The sequence below is a fragment of the Ambystoma mexicanum genome, chromosome 8, assembly GCF_040938575.1.
Source record: "Ambystoma mexicanum isolate Mex_15411 chromosome 8, UKY_AmexF1_1, whole genome shotgun sequence".
Lineage (NCBI taxonomy): Eukaryota > Metazoa > Chordata > Amphibia > Caudata > Ambystomatidae > Ambystoma > Ambystoma mexicanum.
In genome coordinates, this window is record NC_090929.1 from 1,259,629,093 (window position 1) to 1,259,644,431 (window position 15,339).

Here is a 15,339-nt window from a genome sequence, read left to right on the forward strand (position 1 = left end):
ACTTCCCACGCACCCCAGAAATACACGTACCCCGCGCGCACAGGGCCAATCGCGTGTAAAACTTCCCACGCAGCGGGGTGTGTGCATTCAGAGAGGTGCGCGGGAAGTTTTACAGACGTTTTCGTGGTTGGGGGGGGCTGTATGCTGGTCCACTGGCCTGTGCGCTATGTACGGGATTTGTACGCTGTTCATGGCGCACGGGTAGGGGTTGGGGGCGTAACTGCCGCTGCTGCAGGGTCGCTGCGCTACTCTGCGCCACGGATGGTTATGGATGTTGAAATCCATGAATACGCTGTGCGCAGAAAAGGATTTTGGTGCATGCGGCTGGCGCAGACTGCCGCACGCGCACACTGTGCGCCAGCCATGTGCGCCTCTTGTGCACTGAATTCTATGAATTACCCCCTTACTGTTCTGATGTCAGAAGTCTGTTCAAAGAGTTGTTCAATTCACATGCGTGCGTGGCTTTATTGGTAAATTTAATGTGTCTAAGAACGTGCAGTTTGTGCGCGTCAGTTCAGCAGTAGTTCGGTGAGACCTCAATGGGTACTTGGATCATCCATCTGGTGTGCCTGTGAAGGAGCCCTGCTATTGGTTTGGTGCACCTCGGGTATGATAACTGTGAGAAACTCCACAGGCACCGCTGGTTTCCTGGATTGCGCCAGCATGAATTGCTGGGCAACGGTAGAGAAAGACTGGCAAAGCCCTACAGGAGCAGGAAGCAGTGGGTACAGAGTTCACATTTCAGTAAAGTCACTCCCAGGAAACATCCCAGGAGCCAAAATACAGCAAAGATATATATGTGTACTATTGTTTTGGCATGGTGCATTATGAAAGGAAGGGTCGGATTAGCAGACCTCCCTTTCAGAAACAGACTTTTCTGCATCATGATATTGCTGTAGGTAAAACATGTTAAGTCTATCCGTCTCTCACCAGATGGCATTCTGTCACACAGATGGTAGAAAAATGAGTGTGTGAAACGGAACAAAACCACAGCGGGATACCCAGAAGCAGAATCACGGTTAGATATCTGGTAGCAGAATTACCGTGGGTGACCAGGAGCAACACTACAATGGGCAAATTTACAGTGGGATAACTGGGAGCAAAATCACAGTGGGCGGGATCGCACCTAGAAGCAGCACAGGCAGTGGGACACCTCAGTGCAGGACCTCATAGGACCACTTCAGGGCTGTGCAGCGAAATTGAAATGTTCCAGAAAGCTATGAAAAGAAAAAAAGTGTGTACACACAAAAGGGTTACCTTGTCGAGGGTGAAGAGGTCAAGCAACTGATCTGTACCCATGCTCTGTAGGCTAGCATTTTCTTGGCTAATCACTGTGTTTGCAATGCTCATTTTGAACTTCTGTAAACCCATAATTTTCTCCTCCAAAGTGCCTCTTGTTATCAGGCGATAGACATTAACAACACGTTTCTGTAAAAAAATAAAGTATGGCTTTGTTACATAATGAACACAAATTGTAAACCAACATATGTATAGCATGGAAAAATATTGCATCATATAAATGGACTAAACAAAAACATAAGTAACCAATGGAGAATTACTCAAGCATAGGTTTCATCCCCAGATTTATACACTCTAGAATTTTTTACCATGCCAGTCGGACAAACCAGAATAATATGTTTAGCAATCTTTGATAAAAAAACAAAATGAAAAGAAATTCTACAATAAAAAATAAATTAGCAAGCTTTACAAGGACACTCATTCTGGAAAGCCAAAATGCTATGTGCCAATTAATTTGTTCTCACTTAATTTTTGTATCAAATTTTGCATGGCACTGAGATAATCCAATACGGCTCCTACAACTTTGCAGTTCTGCAAAGTTAAATAGCCAAGGTTTACCTGGTCACACTAAATCGAACCAGCATCAGTGCACCATGGCTTCTCTGCTGGTGTATCATGCCATTGGCCCATGGAGAGCTTGCAAGTCATGTTATGTAGGCAAATGACCTGGATGGTCCTGTGGCCATTCAAGTGTTGGTCAGCACTGAGCGCATTTCTCTCAGTTTACTCTCCAGGCAGAGCACCAATTCAGCCTCTATGTCTCCAGTAGTCTTGAGAAGATAACCCCCCCCCAAACACTTTACCACTTCTTCTCAAATATCCTACCTCTGCTGCAGTTACCTACTTCTGCTAAAAGAAAACATGGGGGTGAATTCTAAAATGTTGACAAATAAAATCAGAATATGCCAGCAGCCTACAAGAACAAGAGGTTTTTGCACAAAAATTAAATATAACATCAATAGCTTTTTAGATAGCTGGTGCACATGTGCAGGCAAGGTTCCACCCAGTCACACAATGGTACTATGACAAAAGTGATTACCATGGTAAGTAACTTTTACATTCTCCTACTTCACATTCCTAGATCTGTGAGATCCCACAACAATAAAATTAATGGGTGGCTAGATTTGGTCGTAAAATGAATCGTTCTTGTCTCTGTATTTATGAAGGGATGGAAGGCTGGTTCTTCAAAAGATAGTGTAGTTTTCTTATTCATAAAGTTTTAAATTGAAATGTCCATCTAAAATGAATGAAAAGCAAACCAATTGCCTTGCAAAATGTTAAAGGAGAATAATCAACATTTTTTAACGTTGAACTGAAAAGAATTTGGCATATGTATCAATAGAAATAAGATTTCATTAATGAGAGGAGATTATTTGTGCAGTTAAATGTTTGGGAACACAATACAGTATGCAAATTACTTACTTCTCAGTAATATTCTCGCTCATGGATTAGTCCTTCCTCACCGATTCCTCCTCTTGGATATTCTCTCGCCAGCACAAACTGACTTAACTTTTTCAGCCACCAGGGGCCCAGTGCTGTTCGGTGTCAGCCTTGCACAGTGCATGTCCAGATGCCGGCCGGGACTAGGGGGCCGGTATATATGGAGACTTGGCACCCCATGACGTGAGTGTTGCCTTCCCCACCCCTACAGTCAGCTGCTGAGGGACTGCAGAACCGAGGAGGTGTAGAAGCTATCCACCAACAGGAGCAGGTTGAGCGAGCTGTAAGGAATCAGCGGGAGGAAGGACTAATCCATCATAAAGAACAATAGCAAACTGTAATAAGTAATTTGTTCTTCTAATCTAAGGGATTCCTTCTTCACCTTAAATAAGACTCCCAAAGCAGCATCTGAAACTACCACCTACACCAGAAGCCTCAGTTTCTGTCTGTTGAACCACAGCGATCCTCCTGTCATGAATGGGAACCAAGGTAGTAATACTTTGAAAACGTGCACAGCGAAGTCCATGTAGCTCCTTCACAGATGTCCAATATAGTTTTGTTTATTTGTAGAGCACACTTATAACTCCGGTATCTAGGCGCTTATACTCAAATACATTGTTACAGATACAAGTCAAACAGCAGTTGACATATATTACATACAATTACAGATACAAATTATATAGCAGTTGACTTCAGTTACACAAGTCTGGGCAAAGTTACAGGAGAAGGCACTGAACAATTTGTACAGAGTGGCAGGGAGTGCAAGTTAGTTTTGTTGATCGAAGAGCCATGCTTTGACACTGTTTCTGAAGGACCAGAAGGATGGTTCTGCTCCGAGTGTGTTAGGCAAGGCGTTCAACAGCTTGGCTGCTAGTACTGGGAAGCTGGATCCGCCCGTTTTTTTTTTTATATGTATATTGGAATGTTCAGGCGGTGTAAATAGTTAGATCTAGATAGGGGACTCCAATCCCATAAAAGGCAGAGGTACAGCCAGGCCTCTGGTTAAAATGAGCCCCGATTCAATCAAGCACACCCTTCCCAGCCAAATCATAAGACTCAGATTCACAGGATGATCCATCAGGATAAGTTATGTTTAGTGTTAGGGGGAATTCTCATAAATGGCTGATTTCCCTTACCTAATGAGTCCCTCAGCAGCTTTGCTAGATTTCTAGGGTTTATTTCTTTCGCCTGGTAAGAGTGTGAGGCTTTTTCCCACTCTTGCATGTGTTTTGCTTTGTGTGTTTTTACCATTTGTGTGATCTTGGGCACTGGAGCCTCACCTACTCCATGGCCTCATTTTTCATGCATGTTACACAGCACCTTCAGTGCAGTGACACAGGGTTGTCTTTGAGACTTCCCACTGACTCCATTTTCTGGGGCTGACTACTGTCCCCCAGAAAAGGGTAAGGTTGCCATTATTTTTACTTAATCATTTAACCACAGATCCAGTAGAACCCATCTTACATGGAGTACTGGAAAGGGTTAATCCTTAGCCCTTTTGATCTGTACCTCCTAGAGCAATGTTTCGGTCTTAGCATTTAGTCTTGGACGTTGGCAGTGGTATCTACCCTAACCTTTCTACCGCGAAATACTATATAAACGTGGTATTGTTTTAGGCTATTATGTTAGCCTCGAACTTAAACCGGCTTGACCAAATACTTTTTCTTTTGGCTCCGGTCGGGATTATTCGCCATTTCTTTTTGTTAAAGTCCTTTTTGTGTTTTACTTTGTACGGCAAACCAGGTTTGCCTTCTTTATTCACTGTCTTTTGGCATGCTTCTGCCAAGAAGCCCACCTCTAGGCGCCTGGGTGTCTAGGTGGGCTAAATGTGAGGGAGGGGTATAGTCACCCCCTGCACAGGGTATCCTAGGAAACCCAAGATGCACTTTGTCATGATTGGCCAGGGTAGTTGTCTGGACTGGACAACCATCCTGCTGCGTGATGGACAGCCAGGCTGTGTGAATGGGGGATTTTCGCATAAAAGGCAGATCTCTTGGGCTAGAAGTGAGAGTCGCCACTGGAACTACAAGGAACCGAAGAGAAGCGGAGAAGAAGTCGACTGCTGCAACTATCTCGTCCCGGTGAAGCCCTACTGCAGTCCTGAGCCATCTACCCTTCGACGACCAGAGAAGATCCAGTCCGGAGTCTTCTTCCCTTGAGCTTGGTGGGAATAACCAGCTCATCTTCTACAGCCAGACGATCCTCTTCATGGTCGGAATCGCTGCACACTGCTGTAGAGCCTCTTCCGTTTTTAAGGAGCGCACCTTTTATTTACCATCGCTACTGCCGGCTTCAGCCGTGCGTGGTGCAGACCCCTCCAAACATCCTCCTTTGGATCGAAGCTCCAGGAACTGTGGGTCTGCAGGAATCTACCAGGAACAACTGCCGTGGCACCAGCTTCTTCATTGAATAAGGTACTGTGTTCTGCTCAAGGAATTTGGGTGAATCCCTTTTCTTCGCCTCCAAGGCTTGTCCTGGTCTTCCCTCCTTCTTATAACTTTTGCTTCATCGGTTGACAATATCCAAGTACTCCTGACTACATTGAATTGTGAACTATCCCGACTGTGTGATCCTCGACAACAGGAACCCGGTTCCACTTGACACTGGCTCCGGCCTATTGACTTTAATTTCTGTCTAAGTGTGTACTCTGGTTCTGTCTGCCTTGACAAAAGTTTTGCCTATGATTTTTGCCCCCAACTCTCTCTGGGTATTTCAGGTGCTAAGTGTGTTTTTGCCCCGGTAACATTTCTTGCAGCGGATACGCGTTTCTTTAGTAAGACCGAAGAACAAGTTACTCTCTTACCTGGTAACGTTCTTTCGATGGGATGGTCCGACGACGTATTCCATATCTATGAGAGTAATCACCACAGCTGTGCTGCTTTGGAAAATCTTTCGGCGTCTGCGTCCTGCGTCGATGACGTCGATACGCCGCCCTCGAGGACCTCCTCCGACGGCACCGAATGTTATAAGTAGGACGCACGACGCCCATAGCCTCAGTTGTAGTTTTTTCCCAGAACGTGTGGCACCAGTCTTCTGCCAGTCTGACCACACAAAGCCTTGCGGAAACTTAAGCTGCAATCGCATACGAAATTCTGTGGCGGGGAAGGGAGGGAGGGAGCGATACGGAATACGTCATCAGACCATCCCATCGAAAGAACATTAGCAGGTAAGAGTAACTTATTCTTCGAGGGGATTGGGTCCTCCGACGTATTCCATATCTATGACAGACTCCCAAAGCAGTACCAACGTAAGGAGGTGGGAAAAAGAATTTAGAAGATAGAAATTTAGAATGCCCAATTAAATTGCAGAGTAAAGGACCGCCTTGCCAAAGGCCAGATCCTGCCCACGGATACAATCGAGGGAGTAGTGGGCATGGAACGAAGCCCAGGTGGCTGCATCACAGATGTTACGAATAGGAACACCCCTCTGCAGGGCAGTAAAGGCAGCCATACCCCTGGTAGAATGGACCCGCAAGCCGACCGGTGGGTCCTTACCCGCCAAGCGATAACATTCAGAAATAGCCAGAATAATCCAGCGAGACAAAATCTGCTTAGTCACAGCTTGTCCCAAACACTTTCCAGCGTAACCAATGAATTAGTTGATCGTCCACTCTGACCCGGGACACGCGTGAAATATAAAAGCTTAACGCTCTCCTAGGATCAAGCCTATCAAGCCTCTCCTCTTCCTTACCAGGATGAGGATGAGGAGGAGGATAAAATGCCAGAAGAACAAACTTCTGGCCTAAATGAAATTCCAACACCACCTTCGGAAGAAAGGAAGGACAAACTCTAAGGGCAACCCTGTCCTTATGAAAGACAGTGAAGGGTGGCTTAACTGAAAGTGCCTGTAACTCACTCATTCAGAGTGGAAGTGACCACAACCAAAAAACAGTTTTAAGAGTCAACAGTCTCAAAGGGCATGAATGCAAAGGCTCAAACGGAGCACCCATCAGAAACTTGAGAACAAGGTTCAAATCCTAACCGGGTACCTGGAAAGGCGACGGAGGGAACACATTAGTGAGCCCTTTCAGAAATTGAGAAATTTAAGGAATTTTAAAATAGGAACACTCTTCAGACGAGCGCTTAAATATGGACAGTGGCCAGGTAACCTTTAACGGTACCCACTTGCAAGCCCCTGTGGGCCAAAGAAAGCAAAAAAGACCGAACCATGGGAATGCCCCATGCAAAAGGATCCACATTCTTAACCCTGCACCAGTCGCAGAACTTACGCCAAAGGCAACAGTACAGGGACTTTATTGCTGCCCATCTGGCCAAGAGCAACACCTCCATCACGTCTTCAGGGAGGTCCCAATCCTAATACCTCAACCTTTCAGAAACCAAGCGTGAAGGTTGAGGGATCTGACCTCTGGATGGAGAACCTGACCCCCCCCCCTCCCGTGAGAGCAGATCGTCTCGGTTTGGAAGACGATGTGGAGGGCAGATGGACAAGTCGAGAAGGTCCGGGTACCACGTCCTCTGGGGCCACGCCAGGAACAACTGCCCCCGCTGGAGGATCCTTCCCACCTAAGGTACCGTGTCCCGCCCGGCTTCCCTTGCCACCGACTGTACAGGGTAGATTTAGCCCCCGGCTTTCGAACCTGGGTTAGTTTGGGACACCCTGGCTAAACTTTTCTGAGCCTCTCTAAACTCTTTTCTAACTCTCTGCAAGACTTTCTAAGCCTATTGTAACTGTGTGATCTTGGGCGCATTTGTGCTCTGCTCTCTCTAAGAGTGGGCCCAGCCTATGGACTTTGGCTCACAAGTGACTTTTGCTCTACTGCCTTGCTAATAGTGTTCTTAAACATTAGAGTGGTGTACCTTCTCATATTCTTTTTCCCTCCCTTCTTCATAAACTTATTGGAGTGCCATCTACAGTTAAGCGCTCACCTCTGTATGGAAATAAGTGGTGTGAACTAAGACTCTCTGATAAGGAACAAGGGGGTGTATATATTATAATAGTAATTGTGTTTAGAGTGTTTTACAATAAGAGTGCTGGAGTGTTTCACAGTGTGTTTTTAAATAAATAATTATATACTTTGATACCAAAGCTCTGGTCAGTGTTTGCTTGTGTTATTGTAACGGAGTGCCTATTTTGTATACTTCGCATACTGCCTAACTCTTCTTGAGGGAGGTCTGACTACTCAGCCACATCTACCAGGTAAATCTGGGTGGTACAGACTGCTAACACCTGTAGTCCTAAATCTTTTGCAGTGTTCCCAAAGGGAACTGCACAGGTTTCTTCCTACCAAGACACCAACCAGTCCTGAAGTTGAAGGGCCTGGATGACTTGAGAGAGTGTAATCATCTTGAACTTGTCCTTCCTGAGGAGTTTGTTCAAACCGCGCAAGTCCATGATGGGTCTCAATCCCCAGTCTTTCTTGGAAATCAAAAAATAAGGGGAATACCATCCCTTGTTCCTCTCCACTACAGGCACCAGTTCTATGGCGCCTTTCTCCAGTAGGGATTGAATTTCCTGCGCAAGGAGCAGATCCAGACTCTTCAAAAAGAGTTTCCCCTGTGTATTGTCTTGAGGCCTCTGCCAGAAAGGAAGACAGTAGCCGTGGGTTATGATCTCCAGAACCCACACATCTGAAGTAATGGTGCGCCACTCTACAAGATGCTGCGCCAGCCTACCCCCAACCGGCGAAGCATGGGACATGGCCTCATGACTGAGCTGAAGCGGCTGCGGCGTTGCCTGAGGGCAAAGAGGCAACAGCCCGAGCGGCCTTGGCACCTTGAGTAACTTGTTTTCCACCTCTGGCACTCCTACGGCGGCCCCTGTGACTAGCAGCTTCTTTCGCTTTACCAAAGGATGAGTAATAACGAAAGGAACCTCCCCTCCATTGCTGTCCCCTAGGACGAAAAGGCAGAGGTTGGTGAACTGCAGCGTTCCCAACGACTGCACTGCAGCTTTTGAGGTCTGCAACCTCTCAAGGCTCTTGTCAGCCTTGCTGGCAAAAAGATGGACACCATCAAAGGGCATGTTGAGGAGCCGGGCTTGCACATCAGGAGCTAACCCAGACTTCCGCAACCACGCAAACCTGCGTATTACGGTGCTCGCCGCCATGGACCGGCTGACGCAATCTACCATGTCCAAACCCGACTGAACGGCCGCACACTTGGCATCCTTGCCATCCTGGACCATAGCAAGAAAACCATCCTGTTCGTCCCCTTCGGGAATATGTTCAGCCACTAAGGCAATACAGTTCCACAGAGTGTGCGTGAAACGAGACAAGGCACATACAGAGTTGGCTGGTTGAAGCACCATACCCCTTGAAGAAAACCGTTTCTTCGTCCAGCCCTCAATGCGGTCGTCGTCCCTATCAGGAGGGATGGTAGGATACAACCTCTGCTTAGCTGGGGCGCAGCCGCCTGCACCACCAAACTCTCCGGAGTGGGGTGCATGGACAAGTAGCAAGGGTCGCTACTGGCTGGGTGGTATTTTCGCTCAAGGACTTGCCCACTGCCGGGAGACTCCCCGGAGCAGTCCAATCCACTGCCACCCTTCTTTGCAGAGCCATATGGAATGGCAGTACCGGGTCAGTGGGTGGACCTTGATCGGGGATATCCTTAAGGTCATCCTGCACAAAATCAACTGGGGGCACCGACCACCCCAAGTAGTCTGTGACCCTCGACATTAGGCGCCAGTACGATGACTCGGCATGGATGCCAGGCTCAGGCCTACAGAACTCCACCTCCGGAGAGGTGTCCAGACCACTGGCGTCATGCAGTGACTGACGCAAGTCCTCAATCTGGCTATGACCAGAAAGAATCTCATCTGGTACCGTGTCCGGAACCAACCCATCTTCAGAACCCTCATCCAACTCGGAAATATAATCCATAGGCTGGAAAGTGGGCATTGAATAGGGGAGAAAGACATGTTTTGCCTTGGCCAGAGCCTTTCCAGGGGGTTCCCCCATGCCACGGGGTACCTCTGACACCACAGCCTCGAAAGGCGTCGGGCGAAACGGCGTCGACGTCGAGCGTGGCGCCGACAACATCAATGGCTTTGACACAGGCCTCGAGGGCGGAGCCCCGAGCGGGTCCTTCGACAGCCTGGGCGCCGATGGCATCGACAACTTCCTCGGAGGCGGAGCCTCGAGAGAGTCAGTCGACGACCTCGGCACCACCGGCATTGATGTCTTCTTCGAAGACTTCACAGGTGCACACGGGCTCGAGCACGTCGAGGACCGGGACCTGGAACGGGCATGCCTGGAACGATTCCCCTTGTCCGAGTGGGACCTCTCCCGCGAATCGTGCGGACCACCCGAGCCCAAAGGCGTACGAGCGGTGTCTCCAGTATGGTCATGACCGACACCTCTCCGAGGCGTGGACGGACCGGAGCCCTGCGATTCAAGAATCGCCAACATTGTCTTCCCGAAGGAAGCCCACTCCTCCGGAGAGGATCGCTTGGTGGGATAAGAAACCCGCCGACGGGCAGAGTACTCGGAAGAGGATGGGGAAGGCGACCGATGACAGCGCTTCCTGGAGTGCCTCGAAGAGGAGGAGGAGTGGCGGAACCCACTCCTGGACCGAGACACCCTAGACTTATGACTACGATGTGGAGAGTCGCCCCTCGAATCGTCCGTCGAAAGCCCAGTGGACCTCACCTTCCAGGGCTTGGACACCTTACCTACCGACAGCTTCTTCTTACGTTACCGCAAGGCCTTGGACGTAAGCGACTGGCAGTCGACACAATCATCCGCGTCGTGGGCCTCCCCGAAGCACCAGAGGCAGGCGTCGTCCGAGTCGGTCAACGACATCTTGGACCCGCAGTCCCCACACTTCTTGAAGCCCGGACGCGGGGTGGAAGAAGAGGTAGAAAAATATACTTCACAATACGAACAGGTTCGAAGAACTGAGAAAGAACAAACTCCAAAGAGTCGACGCACGCCGAGATTTCCAAAGCGAACACGTGAGCGGAAAAAACGGAACTGAGGCTAACGTCTTTTGTTTCACAACACCGGTCCGCTAAAACACAGGTTACTTACCTTGAAGTATACCGTACAAAGTGAATTGGTTAGTTGTAGTGTATTTTACGTGTGGCTTTGGAATAAATAGAAGTGTTGCGTTCATAACAAATGATTTAAAAATAAATGTACTTCTATTTTTTACCTGAAACCTTGAGTCACAGTAATTGTGGTTCCTTTGTGTAATCTCTGCTACTGCTCATATACTCTTGAGAGGAGCCTGGCTGCTCCGCTACTGCTACCACTTTAACATAGTAGTAAAGGCTTGTACCAAAGGTAAAACTTGTATTGCCACCTGGAGTCTTAATTGTGTGTAGTGGTCCCTAAGGGCACTGCAGAGGATCTGCCTAACACACCCCCGTCGAAAGGCAGTTCGAGTATGCTCTCCTGCACGTCACAGTTGAATTTTGTCGCCTTGAGCCATGCCATCCTTCACACGTTTGTGGCAATACAAATGGCTCGGCCTGATGGATCAATGTGGGCCACAGTGAACTCTATTATATCCTGGGCCACAATTTTGGCCTCCGCCAACCCAGCCTTGAAGTGTGCTTGGCTGTGGGCGGGGAGCTCTGGAAGGAAGTCTGCGATCTACCGCCCCAGTTTCTTTTCGCCAGCCGCCAACATAGCGTTAGCCTGGCGCAGGTGAGAGTGGCGTTTGAGTACATTTTCTTTCCAAGCACTTCCAAGAGCTTTTCCTCCTTGCCCAGGAGTGCAGATGCCAAAGCCGCTGAGGAAGACTGTTGCTTTGAGTATAGTGATGCTGCTGCCATCACTGAGGAGTGCGGTTGGGGGTGCGCAGACAATAGGAGGGAATCCCCTTCCGTTTGCTTGTACTTAGTGCTCAGACGCTTGTTGGTAGTATGGGGAGTGTGTGGTCTGACCCAGCCGTTTTTGGCTAACACTTCAACATCCTTTTTAAGTGGAATTCCCGTTCTAGTAGGAAGACGTAACGCAAGAACCTCAGCCAGGAACCCAGCCTCGGTTTGTTCCACCTGTGGCTGCGGAGTGCCTAGCTACTCAGCCAAACCCGCCAGTCTCATGAAATGCTTTGGCTGACAATGGGGTGTCTGGGTATTCCTCCTCGTCTGTGTCCATTGTTGTGTCCTGCAGATCTGGGGGAGCCAGAGGAGTGCTGGGTGCAGGCAGCTGTGGCGTGATGATTATCAGTGCCAGAGGCTGCTGAGCCGGAGCTGCCGTGATTGGGACGGGTCTGAGAGCCAGGGGCTGAGCTGTACCTAAGGGCGGTACCGCAGTGGGTGCTTGTGGCTGTACTGGAGGAAGCATGTTCCTGATAAGTTCCCGAGGATGGTACCCATCTGTGGTGATCTCATGAGGGCGAGGAACTTCTCGAAGAACTTGTCCTCGTACGCAGGAGGTGTGCCTAATAGGATAGGAGCACCTGCTGGCGTAGGGGGGTCGGGCACTGAGGCTGCAGTGTCCTGGTGTGCCCCGTTGTTAGGCAGAAATATATGCAGTACCCTTTGGGAACACTACACACAATTTAGACTACAAGTGACAGTACAATTTCACCTTTGATACAAGCCTGTACTACACAGTTATAGTGGTAGCAGTAGCGGAGCAGCCAGACTTATCTCAAGAGTAAGTGAGCAGTACAAATAGTTACACAAAGGACAGCAATTACTATGATTCAAGCAAACACTGACTCAAGGTTTCTAAGTAAAACAATATATATTTATTTACTCAACAGTTGTATAAGATTTCACTATTCTAAGCAAGTTGAAAATCACAATCATAAATACACCACACCACTTCCCTTCCCTTCCCTTCCCTTAAATTCCAGACAAGTTAAGCTCACAAAAATGAGGTGGGAGCAAAATGGCACTCCAGAAATTTAAAAGGGAGGGAAAGACAGTTATTAGAAATTAGGCAAAACCAACAGGTAAGTACTCCGGGCAATTGAACAAGAGAGACTACACCGAGGAGATCAGCTAGAAAAGGCTTAGGGCCAAAGTCAATGGGTCAAAAGTCTTTTGCTCAAGATCACACAGTTCAAGGTAGTTCGCGGTAAAGTTCGTGAAACAGATTCCGGACGAGGTTGGTTGGTAGAAAAGTTAGTTCAAAGAGAAGAGAAGGACAAGCCCTCGGATTGGAGAAAGATTTCAAACACTTTTACCGCGGCTGACCGAAACAGACAACCAGATTTGCACAGTACCTTAAAACGGAGAGGGAGCTGTAGCTGAGGCGGACGTTCCTGGTGGTTCCTGCAGGCTCACGGTTCCTGAAGCGACTGTCGGACTGACACGAAGTAGAAAGACTGGAGGGGCCTGCGCCACCCAAAGAAAAAACCAGCAGCAGAGCAAAACAACAAATAAAAGGTGCGCTCCTTAAAACCCAAGCAGGGTCCGACCTTCCTGGCTATCCGGCCCACTGTAGCTCTGTACAGCGAATTCGACCAGAGGCGGGGTCCTGGATTGTAGTTTGGGCGAACTGGTTGGTCCCACCAGCTCAAGGGAAGAAGTTTCCTGGAGGATCTTCTCTGCCGTTGGATTTGGAGATTCAGGCCTGCAGCAGTGCTTCACCGGGCAGTTTAGTCGTTGTAGGGGTCCCTCTTCTTCCAGTTCCTCGTTGGTTCTTTTGTTCCAGTGGTGACTCTGCTCTTCCAGTCCCAGAGACCTGCTTTTTATGCAGTTTTCCCCCATTCATACAGCCTGGCTGTCAATCACACAGCAGGGTGGCTGGGCTGCAAGGCCAGTCCCCTTAGCCAATCAGACAAGTGTGACCAAGGGAACCCTTGGCAGGGTCCCGAAGATCCCTCCCTCACATCCTACCTAGACTATCAGGCGCCTTAAGGAGCGCTTCTGTGCAGAAGCCTGTGAAAAGACAGCAAACAAAGGAGTCATCCCCAGTTTGGCGCGCAGAGAAAAGCACAAGAAAGACTTTAGCGAAAAGAAATGGCCAATAAACCCAGCCGGAACCAAAATAAAATATATTTGGTCAAGCAGGTTTATGTTCGATGCTAATATAATAGCCTGAACCAATACCACGTTTATATAATATAATCGCAGTAGAAAACTTAGGGTAGATACCACTGCCACCAGCCAAGTCTTAATGTTAAGGAGAGAAAGAAGGCTCCAAGAGGTACAGACAAAAAAGGGATAAGAGTTAACCCTTTCCAATACTCAATGTAAGATGGGGTGTACTGGGTCTGTGGTTTAAAGTTACTATATAAAGATAATGGCAACTTTACCTGTTTCTGGGGGACAGTAGTCAGCCCCAGAAAAATGGAGTCAGTGGGAAGTCTCAAAGACAACCCTGTGTCACTGCATTGAAGGTGCTGTGTAACACACAAAAAGTGGTGCACATGGAGTAGGTGAGGCTCCAGTGCCCAATATCACCCAAAGTAGAAATACACATAGCAAAACACATGTAAGAGTGGGGCAAAAAAGGCTCACACTCTTACCAGGTGAAAATATGTATCCTAGAAATCCAGCAAAGCTGCTGAGGGACTCAACCATTTATGAGAATTCTCCTTAACACCCGTCTCACCAAGTTGGGGAATGTGTACCTTCCCAGCGAAGCAGAGGGATAGGATGTGTACCAGGCGTTGTCCAATCCGACCTGGAAGCTCGCTCCTCTGCCTGATCTCTGAATGGGAAGGGTGCCGGGTGAGCCACCATTTTGTCTTGTCCAGTGGCCATTTTGTCTTGCTCCACGCCACGTGCCCGAGTCGTGGTGCTGGCTGAGCTGGGTCGGGCCTCCACCAGTACGCCAAGCAGCGGTGGTGGTTGCGACCTATCCTGCAACTCCGGTCGAGACCTGGTAGTGCCCTGAGCCATGGTGCCGGTAGTGCTGCATACATGCGCCCCCTCAGACATGGGATCCGGTACTAGGGCGGAGCCCCTCAGATTGGGACCCGGTAATAGAGCTTTGCAGCCCCTCAGCAGTAGGATCTTGTGACCCCTCGGCCCATGGGCTGGTAGCTGGGGCCGCCTCTGTATTCCTGCTGGTTTTAGATCCTGAAAGGTCACTCCTGCTTGGGCACTTCCCTGGGAAGGAGTCACACTTGAGGGGTGCAGAGGAGAACAGGGCACTTACCTTGGGCCTGGTCTTCAGTTTCATCTATGCTTTAAGGTCCTCTGGAGACGATCTTTCGAAGAGCTCCCGCCACCTGGCTAGTCAAAGTCAAGGCGTTGCACGCAGTACAGGCATCCCAACCGTGGTCTGGGCGAAGGCACCGGAAGCAGTGTGTGTGTGAGGGTCGGACGTTGCGAAGGGACCCTCACAGGCTGGACACCTTCTGAAGCCTGCCATCATCGACATGCGCCGGGGAGGAGCGTGGCGCCAGAGGACAGAGCAGTACCTAACAATTGGAAGAGAAAAAGAGAATACTTCTCCGGGGAAGAGCGCGTGTAATTACATCGCCGAAGGCCTAACCCAGGAGTGCTGGTGAAAGCAGACCGTTCCCGTCAATGCGGAAAAGAGGACTGAGGAGTGGCGCTGGTGGGCGGAGTCAGGGGAGCACATGCTTTTTATTTTTGCTTTTTCTGGAAGTTGATTTTTCTGGTAAAAAAGGTTTCGTCTCCCATCCCTAGCGAGGGACGCCCATACAGTTTGGAGGAAAGGGGAAGGGACGTAGGAGTACCAGAATATTTTAACCATGTCACAGCTAC

The 15,339-nt window shown here is 48.9% G+C and overlaps 1 protein-coding gene across 2 annotated transcripts in view; it reads right to left on the minus strand.

The window, feature by feature from the left end:
* BTAF1 (B-TFIID TATA-box binding protein associated factor 1) overlaps window positions 1-15,339 on the minus strand; it is a 2,675,064-nt gene that overhangs the window by 89,148 nt on the left and 2,570,577 nt on the right. For both annotated transcript variants that reach the window (XM_069611378.1, XM_069611379.1), the window contains one exon: window positions 1,258-1,428. In XM_069611378.1, coding sequence (XP_069467479.1) covers window positions 1,258-1,428 — 171 coding nt within the window. The remainder of the gene's footprint in view (window positions 1-1,257; window positions 1,429-15,339) is intronic.